Here is an 18,059-nt window from a genome sequence, read left to right on the forward strand (position 1 = left end):
GCAGAAGTTTTCTTGCAATTGTCCAATTTAACTAATTCGGGCTTGCAGAAATCTATTCACATGCTGCAGATTTGTATTTCCAAATTTCTTTTGCAACAACCCTGCCAAATGCGAGTATGCTCTAAAGGGCGATAGAGATGTGAGCACAAAGTGTCCCCAGCATAGCAGCCCCACCCCGACTGGAGTTCATAAATGGTGTTAGCCGAATTCTCTGACCAGGATGTGTGTGAGCTTCCTCCAATCGGTAGAGCTGCTACAACAGAAGTGCCAACACAATGTTAAAGCGAATCAGTCAACTAATGTTGGAACACTAAACTCCCAGAATGTCCTTATGCAGCTGGGTTTCCAAAAGCTGCCTCTATGATGGCCGCCTGGCTGCACTAGCTTCATGTATTTAAATTTTACTCACTGGGAATTACAGGGGTACTCCGGTGCCTACACATCTTCTCCCCTATCCAAAGGATAGGGGATAAGATGCCTGATCGCGGGAGTCCCGCAGCTGGGGACGCCCGTGATCATGCACGTGGCACCCCGTTTGTAATCAGTCCCCGGAGCGTGTTCGCTCCGGGTCCGATTAAGGTCGACCGCAGGGCCGGTGGCGTGTGACGTCACGCCCCCGCGTGACGTCATGCTCCGCCCCTCAATGTAAGCCTACGGGAGGGCCGTTTACTGTGCCAGATAGCCGTTTACTGTGCCCCGTGAACTCCGGTGAGGTCTCTTACCTGTCCTCGGGGCTCCGGCGCGTCCTCTTCGGGATCCCCTGCATTGGCGGCGCTCTCCATTGACGTCATCACGTCGCTGTGCACACCGTCCCGTCATCCAATAGGAGCGGTGTGCGTAGCGAGGTGATGGCGGCGTCTGAGAGCGCGGATGCCGGGGAAGCAGAGGCCTTACCGAAGCGTCGGGGACACGGCGACATCCCGGGCAGTGGGGTCCGGAGTGGCGGGGACAGGTGAGCACAACTTCGTCTAACAGTGGTCTACAACCTGCGGACCTCCAGATGTTGCAAAACTACAACACCTAGCATGCCCGGACAGCCAACGGCTGCACGGATCCCTCATCATGCGATGGTTTCAATAAACAATGGTCCATTTGGAACGGATTACCATCGTATGTTGAGGGACCACTGTACATTGTCTCTGATCACGCCTATACAGGTGTGACTGACAAAGAATGGCCCAAAGGCATCCCTTTGCTCCCTGAAGTCTTGTGCTATCCCAGAAGCTGCATCATCCCTAGGCCTGTGCAAGACATCAGGAAGCAGAGCGGTGACGTCAAGCCATGCACTGGTTGACCATCACGCTAGAGTGGGTGTGATTAGAGACCGAATAGGTATAACTACGGAGCAAGGTGCAGTGACTAGTTTGGGAAGCTACATGTCAAAATTACTAATTGAGAATCATTTACATGCGACATGGGAGATTTTCAAAAGCACTTTTCTCCACGGTCACAGATGGGCAGGGGGACATCCAGGAGTGGTAGAAAACCCAGTCTTTACATCCATAATGTGTTGCTGCTGGTTATATAGGCTTCATCCTGGTGCTGGGCCCCCTTAAAGGAAATCTTTCACCAGTGTCACCTGCACTAACCGGTCGGTACAGACAAGTAGTGCAGGTGACACTGATGACAACAGTACTTATCTTGCCCGGTTTCGTGGTGGGGGATCTCCAGTAATCTTGTCTGTTTGCTCCAGTCCCAGCACCCCGCTTGGGGCACAGACTGAGCTTAGTCACTTCACCACTGCTGCTCCCTGCTGGGTCCCGCTGCTAGAGAACAGCAGCGGTGATGTCACTAAGCTCCGCCTGTGCCCCAAGCAGGGTGCTGGAGCTAACGAACAAGAATACCGGAGATCCCCGCCACAGAACGGGACATGGTAAGTACCATTAGGTTAGTGCAGGTGACACTGGTGACAAATTTCCTTTAATAGTCCCAGACTTGCACCTGTGACTACTGTTGCATACATCTTGTGCTAATAAAGCCCAGGGAGGAACACATGCTTTTATTACACATGCGTAATGGAGAGGTGGGCTCGCCTTGGCTTCATCAGAGCAGGTTGTGGTGACAGATTTCCTTTAAATACAAAGCTAGCGCAACCAGGCAGACATCTTAGAGACACTAAACACCAGCTGCATAAAGAAAAGAAAATGGTCATTTAATGTCATAAAACAAGTTGATAGATTCAATTTAATGGCGCACTCTGCTTAGATTACCTACAGCACGATCCCAGTTAAGGCTGCTGTACTTTTGTGACATTTCCATTGACAAGCAGAATTAATCCATAAGTAATTTAGAAAATAAGGGAAATTTATCATTTGTTTTACCCTTTTTGTGGTGTAGCTTTGTCTCAGTCGATTAGAGACTTTTCATTGCGACTTTTTCTTTAGAAGCTTTTTTTTAAAGTTATGTAGCTATGCCATAGCCTGGGCTAGCCTTTATTAAGTGGTCACAGCGATGCGTCGCAAAGCCCTCAATTCGTCACAAATCTACATCAGCCCTGACCTGGTATACAAAACTGACTATAAATAGCATTTTTTAAAAGTCACACATTTTAGCGCACAGGTTAAAAGGTTGCAGGGAAGGCACCATACAAATGAAGTTATCACAATACCTGCACCATTTAATAAATTTGGCGCAAGTACAGAGTTTACACCACACAAATTATTAGGGTACTAAGTTCACCTACACAAACCTTTATAAATTCCCCCCATAGTGCATGCCGCAGATGTGACTACCTGACATGAGATCTTCAGATCTCACCTGCTCTATTGATAGCAGTAAAATCTACATACTATACATTTCTCTTGTTATACTTTTATTTTATTTTTTTTTATTAAACTTTAGCTTAATTTGCCAATGGAAATAACACACTTATATGTGCTCCTCCGGAGTACAAAGGTGGTCAGTGCTTTCATGCAATATGGTTACACAGCAAAGTGACTGAGAATCTCCGGTCAGTATTCCTGCCAGAGATTCCGAGGGCGGCCATCGACGACTAAATACAGTTGGTGCTAGGACCACACAGACATTACATTTATCTAAATACGGAAATGTGTGCGGTGTGGATTCCACCAAAACATTGGAAGTAAACTCAATGTTCTGGCAAAAATTTTCAATCAGAATTTTCTGCAGTGTGAATGGGTTAACGGAAAACCCATACACCTGCATCTTACCCTCAGGCAGCGGAATTTCTCCACAGCGTGAACCAGGCCTAAGAGGTCACACCTTCATTTCTGACTTAGGTAGATGTGGTACTAAGCTTTTACACATGAGCTGCACCAATTACTTCAAGGAAAAATACAAATAAATCCAAGAGGTTTGCAGTGAGATGCCTTCCGGAAAAAGAATAATTAACAGCAACTGACAAAGAAGGGAATGAAATCAGGTTAAAACTCAGGTACAGATTTTCGTGCAGCCGTCTGTGTGCAGAGCATTACTTACAGCCAACATAATGGACAAAGAACTCCTCCCGGCCCGCCTGCTTATTCATTCTGGTTTTTACAATTTCTGCGTCATCTGGAAAGCCAAAAAGAAAGACGAACAATAAGACACGTGCGAGTGTGAAGTAGTCAGGTTGGCTTTTTATCACATTGTCTGTCGGAGAAATGCGCCCCAATTAGGGCTGCAATGATTACCCGATAATGAAAATCGTTGTTGACAATTTATCGGTCTTTAGCGGGAGTGGCCTCAGTCAGGGGGTGTGCTCTAGTAACCTAGTATTACTACTTTTCCTGCCTCTAAGCCCCTCAGTCTGCCCCCAAAATGTCACTCCCCCCCCCCCCCCCTCCGATGCCTTTTTGAAGCTACTGCTGGTCTGCACTGCGGCCTAGCTCCAGCACAGACACTGCAGCCTGGAGCGCAGTCCGGAAGACAACGTCACTTCCTTGTCCTCGGCGTCTCCAGTGACAAGAAACCTACGGTCCTGACATCGCAGGAGCCCCCCTGTCCGGCCTGAAGATCCATTCTCCATCCTCAGTGCAGTGACAGATCTTCCTGGTGCAGGGAGGACGGCCATCACTAAGGTCTGTGACCTGCTCCTCCTCCCCGGCAGGGAGGCTCATGGGTTAACCCTTCAGTGCCCTCTTTTTTCCCCCCTGTAAACCCTTCAGTTGCTACCCCTTCACTCTAACCCTCTTTTAACCCTTTAGATGCTACCTCTTCGCTCTCATCCTGTTAACCCTTCAGGCGCTGTCCCCTCTTTTTTCTCCCGTTAACCTCTCAGTTGCTGCCCGCTCCTTCTCCCATTATAACCCTCCAGAAAGTTAAACAGATTTTTAAATTACTTCTATTAAAAAAATCTTAATCCTTTCAGTACGTCTGAGTAGGGATCGACCGATTATCGGTATGGCCGATATTATCGGCCGATAATCACGATTTTGGGCATTATCGGTATCGGCAATTATCTTGCCGATAAGCCGATAATGCCCCGCCCCCCGCACCTCCGACCCACCGCACCGCGTCGCACCCCCCACCGTGATGCTAGGCAGTATACCGGTATGGATTTTTTCCCATACCGCTATAACGGTCGGGCCCCTCGCCCACCCTCCGAGTCAATAAAAAAATTAAACTTACCCGTAATGGGGGTGGTCCAGGCCATCCTTCCTTCATGTAGTGTCCGGGGGCGTTCCGGGTGGTCCGGTCCGGGCTGTCCTTCTTCTCCCACAGTCTTCTCCACTCCGGGCAGGCTCCGGCCTAGTACACTGCATAGACGCCGCTACGCCGTGACGTCAGGTGCGTCGCTGCGCACGGGCGTCACTGCGCAGCGACGTCTATGCAGCGTACTAGGCCGGAGCCTGCCCGGAGTGGAGAAGAGGCCCGCCGGAGAAGAAGGACAGCCCGGACCACCCTCCACCCGGAACGCCCCCGGACACTACAGGAACGATGGATGGATGGATGGCCCGGACCACCCTGGCAGGTAGGGGAGAGAAGCGGGTGGTGGCGGCGGCGGTCTATGGCCCCGCAAAAGCCACTGCAGATCATTGATTTAAAGCGCCCGCCCGCTTCTGCAGCGGTGTCGCAGGGGGTTAAATAGCCGATAACTTATACCGGAATATCGGTATAAGTTATCGGCTATCGGCCCTAACCTCCACCGATTATCGGTATCGGCCCTAAAAAAACGATATCGGTCGATCCCTACTTCTGAGCTAAGGTTGTTCTTTTCTGTCTAAGTGCTCTCTGATGACACGTGTCTCGGGAAACACACAGTTTAGAAGCAAATCCCCATAGCAAACCTTCTAAACTGGGCGGTTCCCGAGACAGGTATCATCAGAGAGCATTTAGACAGAAAAGAACAACCTTAACTTCAGAAGCTCATAAGTATTGAAAGGATTAAGATGTTTTAATAGAAGTAATTTACAAATCTGTTTAACTTTCTGGAGCCAGTTGATATATAAAAAAAAAAAAAAATTGTTTTTTCCTGGATTACCCCTTTAAGGTGCTGTCACTTCTTTTCTCCCCTGTTAAGCCTTCGGATGCTGTCTCCTCTCTTTTCTCCCCAATTAAAAGGGGAGAAAAGAGTAGTTAAGTGAAACATAACTTATCCCCCTATCCAAAGGACAGGGAATAAGTTATAGATTGCTGGGGGTCCGACCGCTGTGACACTTGTAATCTCCTCAACGGGGCCCTGGCAGTCTGTCGGAAGCGGCCATTCCGACCGATACATGGCGGGGGGGTGGCGGCCACCGCTCTGTGCAGGGGTCAACACGCCCTCTTCCAGCAGATTGCCAGGGTCCGTTCAGGAGATCGCGGGGGGGTCTCAGCGGTCCGATCAACCCCCCCCCCCAAACGGTCTAAAACTTATTCGCTGATAAGCTGTGTTTCACTACAGAACTCCTTTAACCCTGCAGTTGCTGACCCTTCACTCTTACCCTCTGTTAACCCTTTAGGAGCCGCCCCCTTTTCCCTCCTGTTATCTCTTCACAATGCGGTAATCACTTTCTTCCGTTAACCCTTTCCTGGTCCCCTAATCCCTTTCTTTATCCCATTGATCGAACCAATAATCTGTCAACTAATCAATTTTTACAAATAATGGTTAGTGGCTTTGGCCCTAGATGAAATAGACAAAACCCCTGATGCATACCACCCGAACAGAGGGCAAAACGATGCTCTTTGGTCTCTATTGGATAATGGGGGTCTAAAGAATGGATAACTGTATGCAGTGGGAGAGCTCATAGCAGGCCAGATAAATGTAAGGAATACTCAGGATTATTCAGTGTCTTTGTGGTTATACCAGTGTTACCCACACAGGGTGCCTCCAGCTGTTGTAAAACTACAACTCCAGGCATGCACGGACAGCCAAAGGCATACTGGGAGTTGTAGTTGTGCAACAGCTGGAGGCACCCTCGTTGGGATACACTGGGTTAAACAATAAAGTCCAATCCCTACAAGGCCCTTATGCTGTCCCTTAGAGGAGCACTCGCCCTAATAAAGGGCGACCCCACAGACAGACCTAATGTAAATGACCATTGTGCTTTCTGTTGTCCGGGCTGGAGACACAAACACATTGGGAGGACGCTGGATCATCCTGAGAATTCCTTGCGCAGGTCCCTGATGAAATCTGACCTGTGTCCCCCATCACCCATGTGGCCCCCTTTCTCATGTAAATGAAGCAGTCCGGGAGTCCTTGTTTTATTTTACTGTGTATGTGATTTGTTTGCATTATATAGGGACAGTACATAGCTATATATATTTATATGTATCACTCATGGTATGTACTGTCCTGCCTCCTGCGGTATATAGGGGACAGTGTATACACACACATCTCATGGTAGGTCCCTGTCCTGCAGTATATAGCAGTATCTATCTATTACCCATGGTAGGTCTTGTCCCCTGCAGTGGGAGTGGGAGTGTGTATATATATATATATTCTATATCACTCACAGTAGGTCCTGTCCTGCAGTATATAGCGGTGTATATATAGGGGCAGTATATATATCACTCACGGTAGGTCCCGTCCTGCAGTATATATAGGGGCAGTATATAGCAGTATATACAGGGGCAGTATATCTATATATATATATCACTCACGGTAGGTCCCGTCCTGTAGTATATAGCAGTATATATAGGGGCAGTATATAGCAGATAATACCACTCACGGTAGGTCCCATCCGGCAGTATATAGGGGTATATATAGGGCAGGGATGTGGAAATCCTATCGCCCGACGCCCGGGACAAGTAGTTTTGGGTGCCGGGCAGGTGAATTGTTTATAGATTTAGCCCTGTATCGGGCGAGCAGGGACAGACAGACTTCCCCCTTATTTTTCTTTAATGTCGGTGTGAGGTGCAGGAGCCGATGGAAGTCTACACCTCACACCGACACTCAGAGTGTATGGAGGGGGCGGCGGCCTCCAGCTGACTGCAGAGCCCCCTTATCTCCCCTCCCGGAGGATGGACGGAGCTCAGAAGACACAGCAGGGTGAGAGAGAGGATGTAGATAGCTCCGTGCACAGCTCCATCCCCCGCACACAGCTCTATCCCTCCCCGGCTCTGTCTAGACAGGACCTAATCCACCACGGGGCGGTTGCTTGTTTGCACGGGGAAAACACAGAGCGGGGGAGGAGAGGACGGAAATCTCACCTCACACCGGCCGGGACTACAGCTCTGATGTCCACTCATGGCGGCTCAGGTGAGGAGACCGAGAATACAGGCGGCGGCAGGAAGGGTGGTTGTATATGTAGGGTGTGAGTGTATGTGTGATGTGTGTGTGTGTAATGTATGATGGGGGGGCAGCGGCAGGTGTATGTATGATGTGTGCATATGTATGGTGTATATCAGTGTTTCCCAACCAGGGTGCCTCCAGCTGTTGCAAAACTACAACTCCCAGCATTCCCTGGGCATGCTGGGAGTTGTAGTTTTGCAACAGCTGGAGGCACCCTGGTTGGGAAACACTGGTGGATATGTATGGTGTGAGTGTATGTGTGTATGATGTCTATGTGTGATGTGTATGTAATGTATGATGTATGTATAATGTCTAAGTGTGATGTATGATGTGGGGGGGGACAGCGGCAGATGTATGTATGATGTGTGCATATGTATGGTGTGAGTGTATGTGTGTATGTAATGTATGATGTGGGGGGGCAGTGGCAGGGGTGTGTGTATATGTATATGTGGGCAGTGGCTGGTGCATGTATGATATGTGCATATGTATGGTGTATATGTATGGTGTGAGTGTATGTGTGTATGTATGTAATGTATGATGTGGGGGGGGCAGTGGTGGGTGTGTGTGTGTGTATGTATGATATGGGGGCAGTGGCCGGTGTATGTATGATATGTGTATGCATGAATGTTTTGTATAGGAGCGGACGGGCATTAGGGCAGTTGTGCCATCTAATTTTATTTATTTTTAGTGGCACCCGCACTAAATTGCACCCCCAGAATCCCCCTCCCCTTCATACTCACCCGCCAACCAAGAGCCCCACGGATGCACGCAAACAAGCCCGAACCAAAACTACAACTCCCAGCATGTTGGACCATAACCTAAACTGTAGAACTATAAAGTGTAACATGCTGGGAGTTGTAGTTTTGGTTCGGGTCAGCTGCAGAGCCATAGGCTGTATCAGGGCATGCTGGGAGTTGTAGTTATCTAGTAACTAAATGCAACTTCCAGCATTTTCTGACACAAAATGCAGCATATAAACTGGAGAAGCAGAACCCCCCCCCCCCCCCTAGTAACACATAAGTCCCTATTGAGAAAAAAAGTGATTAAAATATTTTAAAAAGTGCGTATATATGTGAATAAGCCCCTGTCCTAATAAAAGTTTCCAATTTTCTTTAAATAAAAATAATGTACAAATATAAACATATATGGTATCGCTGCATGTGGAAATGTCCAGACTATTAAAATATAATGTTAATTAAACCGTACGGTGAACGGTGAATAGTCCAGAATTGCTCATTTTTGGTCACTTCATATGAGAAATGTTTTATAAGGTGATCAAAAAGTTACATCTAGACTTTTCTGGGCTTGGCTCAGGGGTAAGAGGATCTACAGCTCTCCCTCCGCTAATAACCTGGCATACTGCGATCGCCTATTAACCATTAGATCACCGCTGTCAGCAGTGTCTAAAGGGATCTTATATCCATCCCTGGTGGTCTAGTGGGGGGGGGGGGGGATCAGACTACTTTGGTGGAAATTATTTTATCTACCAGGACAAGTAGATTTTCTTGAGGGACAAGTAGATTGTGTTCCGCTTTAGTCCCTTGGACAAGTAGTTTTTTTTTTTTAAATTTCCACACCCCTGATAGGGGCAGTATATATCACTCATGGTAGGTCCCGTCCTGCAGTATACAGCGGTATATATAGGGGCAGTATATAGCAGTATATACCACTCACAGTAGGTCCCGTCCGGCAGTATATAGGGGTATATATAAGGGCAGTATATACCACTCACAGTAGGTCCCGTCCTGCAGTATATAGCGGTATATATAGGGGCAGTATATACCACTCACAGTAGGTCCCGTCCTGCAGTATATAGGGGTATATAGGGGCAGTATATATCACTCACGGTAGGTACCGTCCTGTAGTATATAGCGGTATATATAGGGGCAGTATATACCACTCACAGTAGGTCCCGTCCTGCAGTATATAGGGGTATATATTAGGGGTGTGAATCGCCAAGAATTTGGCGATTCGATTCGAATCGCGATACCAGTCTAGGTGACGATACATCGCGATATATCCCGATATATCGCCCACCTGGGAGCATTCATAGATCCCAATAGACGCCGCTGTCAGCTTTGACAGCGGCGATCTAGTACTCCGGTGCACACTTTTCTCATGTTATCCCGTCCGGGCTGCAAAATAAAATAAAACGCACTTTATCTTACCTGCCAACGAGCCCGCGGAGCTCCGGTACAGGTGTTGGGTCCCCGGGCTGTATTCTTCTTACTTCCTGTTAGTCCGGCACGTCACATGGAGCTTCAGCCTATCACCAGCGGAGGCGGGACATCGCTGCGGCCGGTGATAGGCTGAAGCTCCATGTGACGTGCCGGACTAACAGGAAGTAAGAAGAATACAGCCCGGGGACCCAACACCTGTACCGGACTGTACCGGAGCTCCGCGGGCTCGTTGGCAGGTAAGATACGGGCGTCCGCAGAAAAATTTCATATCCCTAAAAGAATCGATTCAAAAATATTTTGAATCGATTCTGTATCGGCAAATGAAAAATCGCGATTATCGCGAGAATCGATTTTTTCTTACATCCCTAGTATATATAGGGGCAGTATATATCACTCACGGTAGGTCCCGTCCTGTAGTATATAGCGGTATATATAGGGGCAGTATATAGCAGTATATACCACTCACAATAGGTCCCGTCCTGCAGTATATAGGGGTGTATATATACACCCCTATATAGGATCGACCGATATTGATCTTTTAGGGCCGATACCGATAATCTGTGGAGGTTAAGGCCGATAGCCGATAATTTATACCGATATGCCTGTATAAGTTATCGGCTATTTAGCCGCCCCCAACTGGGACGCCACTGCAGATCATCGATTTAAAGCGGGCGCTTTAAATCAATGAACTGCAGCGGCTTTTGCGGTGCCATAGACCGCCGCCACCCACTTCTCTCCCCCTGCCGGTCCTGAGTCCAACCACCGCCGCTGCCCCATTGCCTCCCCCCATCCCCGGTTTTATAATTACCTGTTCCCGGGGTCTGCGCTACTTCTGGCTCCGGCGGCGTCCTGAGCTGTCACTGTGCGCACTGACCGTGATGTCGCGTTGAGGACGTCACTCGTCATTACACAGCGCAACACAGGACGCCGCAGGAGCCAGAAGTATTGCAGACCCCGGGAACAGGTAATTATAAAACCGGGGATGGGGGGAGGCAATGGGGCAGCGGTGGTGGCAGTCTTTAGCCGGTGCGGTGGGTGCGCTGCGGGGGCAGGGCATTATCGGCAAGGTAATTGCCAATATAGATAACGTCCAAAATCGTGAATATCGGCCAAACCGATAATCAGTCAATCCCTAATAAATATATATATATCACTCACGGTAGGTCCCGTCCTGCAGTATATAGCGGGGCAGTATATATATTACTCACGGTAGGTCCCGTCCTACAGTATATAGCAGTATATTGGGGCAGTATATCACTCACGGTAGGTCCCGCCCTGCATTATATAGCAGTATATATATCACTCACGGTAGGTCCCGTCCTACAGTATATAGCGGTATATATAGGGGCAGTATATAGTGGTGTATATATATATATATATATATATATAGGGGCAGTATATAGCACAATATATATCACTCAAGGTAGGTCCCGTCCTGCAGTATATAGGTGGTATATATAGGAGCAGTGTGTGTATATATCACTCACGGTAGGTCCCGTCCTGCAGTATATAGTGGTATATATAGGGGCAGTATATAGCAGTATATATATCACTCACGGTAGGTCCCGTCCTGCAGTATATAGCGGTATATATAGGGGCAGTATATATATCACTCACGGTAGGTCCCTTCTTGCCGTATATGGCGGTGTATATATAGGGGCAGTATATATATATATCACTCACGGTAGGTCCCATCCTGCAGTATATGGCGCTGTATATAGAGGCAGTATATAGCGGTATATATAGGGGCAGTATATAGCAGTATATATATCACTCACGGTAGGTCCCGTCCTGCCGTATATAGCAGTATATATAAGGGCAGTATATAGCTGTATATATATATCACTCACGGTAGGTCCCGTCCTGCAGTATATGGCGGTGTATATATAGGGGCAGTATATATATATCACTCACGGTAGGTCCATTCCTGCAGTATATGTCGGTATATATAGGGGTAGAATATGGCGGTATATATGGGGGCAGTATATAGCAGTATATATATCACTCACGGTAGGTCCATTCCTGCAGTATATATAGGGGCAGTATATAGCAGTATATATATATCACTCACGGTAGGTCCATTCCTGCAGTATATGGCGGTATATATAGGGGTAGTATATGGCGGTGTATATGGGGGCAGTATATAGCAGTATATATATCACTCACGGTAGGTCCCGTCCTGCAGTATATATAGGGGCAGTATATATATCACTCACGGTAGGTCCATTCCTGCAGTATATAGCGGTATATATAGGGGCAGTATATATATCACTCACGGTAGGTCCCGTCCTGCAGTATATAGCGGTATATATAGGGGCAGTATATAGCAGTATATATATCACTCACGGTAGGTCCCGTCCTGCCTCCGGCACGAGTAGGTGGCCCCGATCTGGACGACCACATCTTCCTCCACGTCCCCGTCGTCTGCCCCATCATCGTTCTCGTCGTCTTCCTCGTCCATGGGCTCCTCGGGGTTGTTGTCCGCCTCCTCCCCGGTCACCTCTTTCTTCTCCAGCTCTGAGGAGATTTCGGGCTGCGCTGTGGAGGCCATAACGGCGGGAACACGTGATCCGGGAGAGCGCGGGAAAGACGGGTACAGGCGGCGGGGGGCCTGGAAACGATCACCTCACACCACACAAGGGGCGCCTGGAGAGCGGGTAACGGGCGGGAGAGCGGACAGTACAGGGAGAAAGTGCAGAGTACCGGCAACTGTACCGCGAGATCTCCACTGCACATGCGCCGCCTTCACAAAGCGAGCGGGGACTGCTGGGAGCTGTAGTCTTTTCTCTTCCTCACAAAGCGGTGCAATGGCGGCCTCCAGCCCACAGGTGTCACACGAGTGTACACAGACGGTGCGGTGTCCAACAGAGGCTCAGGGCTCACTACAGAGATATTTACCAATAGAATCTATGTCTCCTCATCACTCTGTATTAATGGCGCAAAATGTTTATACTAATCTACTGATGCTGCTAAAAATATACGGGTGGAATCCCCTGGTAACCACACCACAACAGTATGCAGAAATTGAATATAATGTATTTCAGCGCTTGATTAGGACTTGTATACTTTATTTATAAAGAGCAAAAAAAATGTTTTGTATCTATAACATGTCAGTATATATGTACACTGGTCCCTCAACATACGATGGTGATCCGTTACAAATGGACCATCGTTTGTTGAAACCATCGTATGTTGAGGGATCCGTGCAATGTAAAGTATAGGACAGTGGTCTACAACCTGCGGACCTCCAGATTTTGCAAAACTACAACACCCAGCATGTCCGGACAGCCAACGGCTGTCCGGGCATGCTGGGAGTTGTAGTTTTGCAACATCTGGAGGTCCGCAGGTTGAAGACCTCTGGTATTGGAGGTTATACTCACCTGTCCCCGCCGCTCCGGACCGTCACCGCTGCCCTGGATGTCACCGTCCATTGCTGTCTCCGCGTCCCCGACGCTCCGGCAAGGCCTCTGCTTCCCCGACATCCGCGCTCTCTGTCGCCGCCATCACGTTGTTACGCACGCCGCTCCTATGGGATGACGGGACGGCGTGCGCAGCGACGTGATGACGACGATGGAGAGCGCCGACGATGCAGAGGATCCCGAAAAGGACGCGCCGGAGCCCCGAGGACAGGTAAGTGATCGTCAGCGGAGCTCACGGGGCACCGTATACGGCTATCCGGGGGCAGCTGAAGCAGTCTGCGCTGGAGGATAGCCGTTTATGCGATGGCCCCGACATACAAAAGCATCGTGTGTTGATGCTGCCTTCACCATGCGATGGCCTCTGAGAGTGATCGTATGCTGAAATGATCGTATGTCGGGGCCATCGTAGGTCGGGGGGGTCACTGTATATATATGGTATGTCGGGGCCATCGTAGGTCGGGGGGTCACTGTATATATATGGTATGTCGGGCCATCGTAGGTCGGGGGGTCACTGTATATATATATATATATGGTATGTCGGGGCCATCGTAGGTCGGGGGTCACTGTATATATATGGTATGTCGGGGCCATCGTAGGTCGGGGGGGTCACTGTATATATATGGTATGTCGGGGCCATCGTAGGTCGGGGGGGTCACTGTATATATATGGTATGTCGGGCCATCGTAGGTCGGGGGGGTCACTGTATATATATATGGTATGTCGGGGCCATCGTAGGTCGGGGGGTCACTGTATATATATGGTATGTCGGGGCCATCGTAGGTCGGGGGGGTCACTGTATATATATGGTATGTCGGGGCCATCGTAGGTCGGGGGGTCACTGTATATATATGGTATGTCGGGGCCATCGTAGGTCGGGGGTCACTGTGTATATATGGTATGTCGGGGCCATTGTAGGTCGGGGGGTCACTGTATATATATGGTATGTCGGGGCCATCGTAGGTCGGGGGTCACTGTATATATATATATGGTATGTCGGGGCCATCGTAGGTCGGGGGGTCACTGTATATATATGGTATGTCGGGGCCATTGTAGGTCGGGGGGGTCACTGTATATATATGGTATGTCGGGGCCATTGTAGGTCGGGGGGTCACTGTATATATATGGTATGTCGGGGCCATCGTAGGTCGGGGGGGTCACTGTATATATATGGTATGTCGGGCCATCGTAGGTCGGGGGGTCACTGTATATATATATATGGTATGTCGGGGCCATCGTAGGTCGGGGGTCACTGTATATATATGGTATGTCGGGGCCATCGTAGGTCGGGGGGTCACTGTATATATATGGTATGTCGGGGCCATCGTAGGTCGGGGGGGTCACTGTATATATATGGTATGTCGGGCCATCGTAGGTCGGGGGGGTCACTGTATATATATATGGTATGTCGGGGCCATCGTAGGTCGGGGGGTCACTGTATATATATGGTATGTCGGGGCCATCGTAGGTCGGGGGTCACTGTATATATATATATGGTATGTCGGGGCCATCGTAGGTCGGGGGGTCACTGTATATATATGGTATGTCGGGGCCATTGTAGGTCGGGGGGGGTCACTGTATATATATGGTATGTCGGGGCCATCGTAGGTCGGGGGGTCACTGTATATATATGGTATGTCGGGGCCATCGTAGGTCGGGGGGTCACTGTATATATATGGTATGTCGGGGCCATCGTAGGTCGGGGGGTCACTGTATATATATGGTATGTCGGGGCCATCGTAGGTCGGGGGGGTCACTGTATATATATGGTATGTCGGGGCCATCGTAGGTCGGGGGGTCACTGTACTTACACGTGTATTAAGATTTATTCTATAGCTGTAATTCTTATGGATTCATATATTGTACTGATGAGAGATGCTAAAAAATGAATAGATACAAGTATAAGATCATGCACTTTGCTTATTAGTTTAAAACACTTATTTTCCAAGCAAAGTGCACTCGCTCCATAATATATATTGGGAGGATAATATTCTAATTCCTGCTCGATTTTGAGTATATGGATATTACATAAGGAACACACCAATTAGGTCGGATAAAATATAACTTTTACTAAATAATCATATAAAAAAGATCTCTCAAAATGACATCATGGTTACTGTAAGGTCACCAAGATAAGGGGGAAGGGATACAGGTGAATACCTAAACTACCTAAAATGGGCCCTTACTATATAAGTGTGGATAGGGAAGGAAACATAAAAACAATAGCAACAATTTCAGATAGAAAGTTTGGCAAGTTCACTCGATTTTGAGTATAGCAAATGTAAGTGTAGTCCGTAATTCCAATATACCGGCCCACACCTGAAAAAAGGTTGGGGTGGGGGAAGAGAATATAGTCCTGAAAAAAATGTGTCGATATGGGGCAGCAGCACCCCTATACTTACAATGCGGATAGTCAATCGTTAACTTTAGATGTATTAAATGTGAACAGAACTCCCCGTAGTATCCAGAGAGGGCCCCATCTAAGGGAGCATGCACACCACGTTTTTGTTATACAGTTCCCATATACGGTTTCAAGTTAAAAACCGTATGGAACTGTATACAAAACTGAATGCATTGACTTAACATTGTAAACTGTATGTCAAACGCATCATCCAGTTTAGTCAGTTTTGCATCTCATACAGTTTTGTCCGTTTTTTTACCCGTACCCAAAACTGTAGTCTACCACGTTTTTTGGTCTGGTTGAAAAACTGTATTAAACCATATACAGTTTTTTGTAACATGGGAGTCAATGGGAACCGTACAGAACTGTATGTGCGTTCGGTTCCATCAGGTTTTCACCATACGGTTTTTGACTTTGCACACTTTTTTTTCTTGGAATTTCAATCAAACAAGTGAAACTTTATTCAAAATGGAGTGAAAAGTTAAAAATGTATATGTTTTTTTCTTAAAAAACGGATGCAACCGGAAATCATTTTTCAAACAGTATACGGTTTTCAACCGTATATGGGTTAAAATGTGTACACACGTTTTGATACAGTTTAGTCAGGTTTTGAGGAATACTTTTTTCATCAAAAACCTGATAGGGGAACTGTATTGCAAAAACGTGGTGTGCATGCATCCTAAGGCTGGGTTCACATAACGTTTTCTCCCATACGGGATCGCATACGGCAGGGGAGAGCAAAAACCTCGCGCTCACATATGTAATTCATTTCAATGAGCCAACCGGAGTGAAAAGTTCGGTCCGGTCGGCTTATTTTTGCGCCGTATGCGCTTTTACAACCGGACCTAAAAACGTGGTTGACCACAGTTTTAGATCCGGGGAAAAAGCGCATACGGCGCAAAATGAATTACATACGGGGGCGCATACGGGAGCACTAGGTTTTAGCTCTCCCCTGCCGTATGCACTCCCGTATGGGAGAAAACGTGATGTGAACCAGCCCTAAGATCCGGATCCTGTTGATATGATGTTCGGCTGAGGAGGGAGACTGCCTCGGCCGGTAGCATCTCTACCTCACTTACCCTGCCTGGAGTAAAACGGATGTGGTTCAGAAAAAAGGTTTGAGTGACGTCACTACTGGGAACCAAGAATGACAAAAAGATTTATTTTTGTCCTTCTTGGTTCCCAGTAGTGACGTCACTCAAACCTTTTTTCTGAACCACATCCGTTGGTAAGTGAGGTATTCCCTGACGTCCTAACCAGTGGCACAGATGGGGTATTCCGCACCCCCGTGGACTGGTTAGGACCTTTGGAAATTTTATTGACAACCTTAAATAAATGTCTAGACCCCCCACCCCCATATATAGGGGGAAAGAGCCCCACCCCCTTGTGTTTTTTTTCTGTCCTCCCGGACAGAGGTTATGACTGGTGGTGGGTGTCCGTTCTATTTCTAAATCAGGACCCCCCTTTTTTTCTTTTTCTATATGATACTTTGTCTTATTGTTGACTCCTTGGGCTATGTACCTACCTAGCCCCTCTTTCTCTTTACCTGGCAGTTTTTTGGTGCAAAAATGTATGCTCTAACCTTTACAGGTCTTCTTGCTTTCTGCAGGCTTCTCCTCCAAGCACGGCGTCCTGCGCTGCGTTCCACATGGGGGAGGAGATGGCGTCTCTCACTGTAAGTTGCTGGCTTCCTGCCTGTAAAGCGCGCACTGTGCTCCAGGGAGGGGGCGGGTCTGAGATGGCGGCGTCTGACGTCACTTCCAGCTCTTCGGCCATTCTTACTGTACCTTTGTTTTATACATAAGTTTTTTATGTTTAGAGGTAGGGGTTTTAACCCCTTCCTCTCCTGTTGCTATTGTGTAGCATGACTAGTTGGTATTCTTGATATTAAGATTTTTTTTGTATTTTTGTTACTTCCTCCCCTTGTGGGAGGAGCTGATTAACCTGAGCCCTATTTAAATCAGCTCAGTAGGGTCTGGCGGCCTCCTTGAGCTGTAGTCCCTGTTTTTCAGCCTACTTGCCTAGGATTGCTATTTGTACTTTGCTGCCTATAGCTTTGCTATTTCTGCGACTTTGTATCCTTGTTCTGCTTTCCTTGTGGTAAAGCCTTTTTCTGGATTAACATATTTTCTCCTTCTTCCCCTTCCTATCTTTTAACTGCTCTTATTTTCCAGAGCAGGTTGTTTGCTGATGGGTCTCGTGAGGCTCCTGCCAAGAAGTCGACCTCCAAAAGAAAGCACTTACAGTGCCATGACTGTCAGACCTTGCTAGAGGACAACTATCAGTTTTCTTGCTGTTCCTCGTGCTGTGCCAGATACCAGACCCAGCAGGAACCCACTATCCAGGACATGGTTGTCTGGGTCAAAGATTTTGTGTCCTCTAATATGAATTTGAGGGGAGCTTCCATT

The 18,059-nt window shown here is 47.9% G+C and overlaps 1 protein-coding gene across 11 annotated transcripts in view; it reads right to left on the minus strand.

Annotated features, from left to right (window-relative positions):
* Positions 1–18,059, minus strand: part of LOC130283977 (nuclear factor 7, brain-like) — a 168,709-nt gene that overhangs the window by 72,702 nt on the left and 77,948 nt on the right. Inside the window, exons 1-2 of one of the 11 annotated variants that reach the window (XM_056533804.1) lie at positions 12,181–12,633; positions 3,439–3,513 (exon numbers count right to left, since the gene is read on the minus strand). The exons of 4 other annotated variants lie outside the window; for them this stretch is intronic. In XM_056533804.1, coding sequence (XP_056389779.1) covers positions 3,439–3,513; positions 12,181–12,385 — 280 coding nt within the window. In that variant the 5' untranslated portion in view covers positions 12,386–12,633. Of the gene's footprint in view, positions 1–3,438; positions 3,514–3,632; positions 3,698–6,938; positions 6,962–9,256; positions 9,271–11,612; positions 11,631–12,180; positions 12,634–18,059 lie in introns of those variants that run through there. 6 more of the 11 variants (XM_056533814.1, XM_056533815.1, XM_056533813.1 and 3 more) reach the window with 6 other exon arrangements.

The sequence above is a fragment of the Hyla sarda genome, chromosome 8 (assembly GCF_029499605.1).
Source record: "Hyla sarda isolate aHylSar1 chromosome 8, aHylSar1.hap1, whole genome shotgun sequence".
Lineage (NCBI taxonomy): Eukaryota > Metazoa > Chordata > Amphibia > Anura > Hylidae > Hyla > Hyla sarda.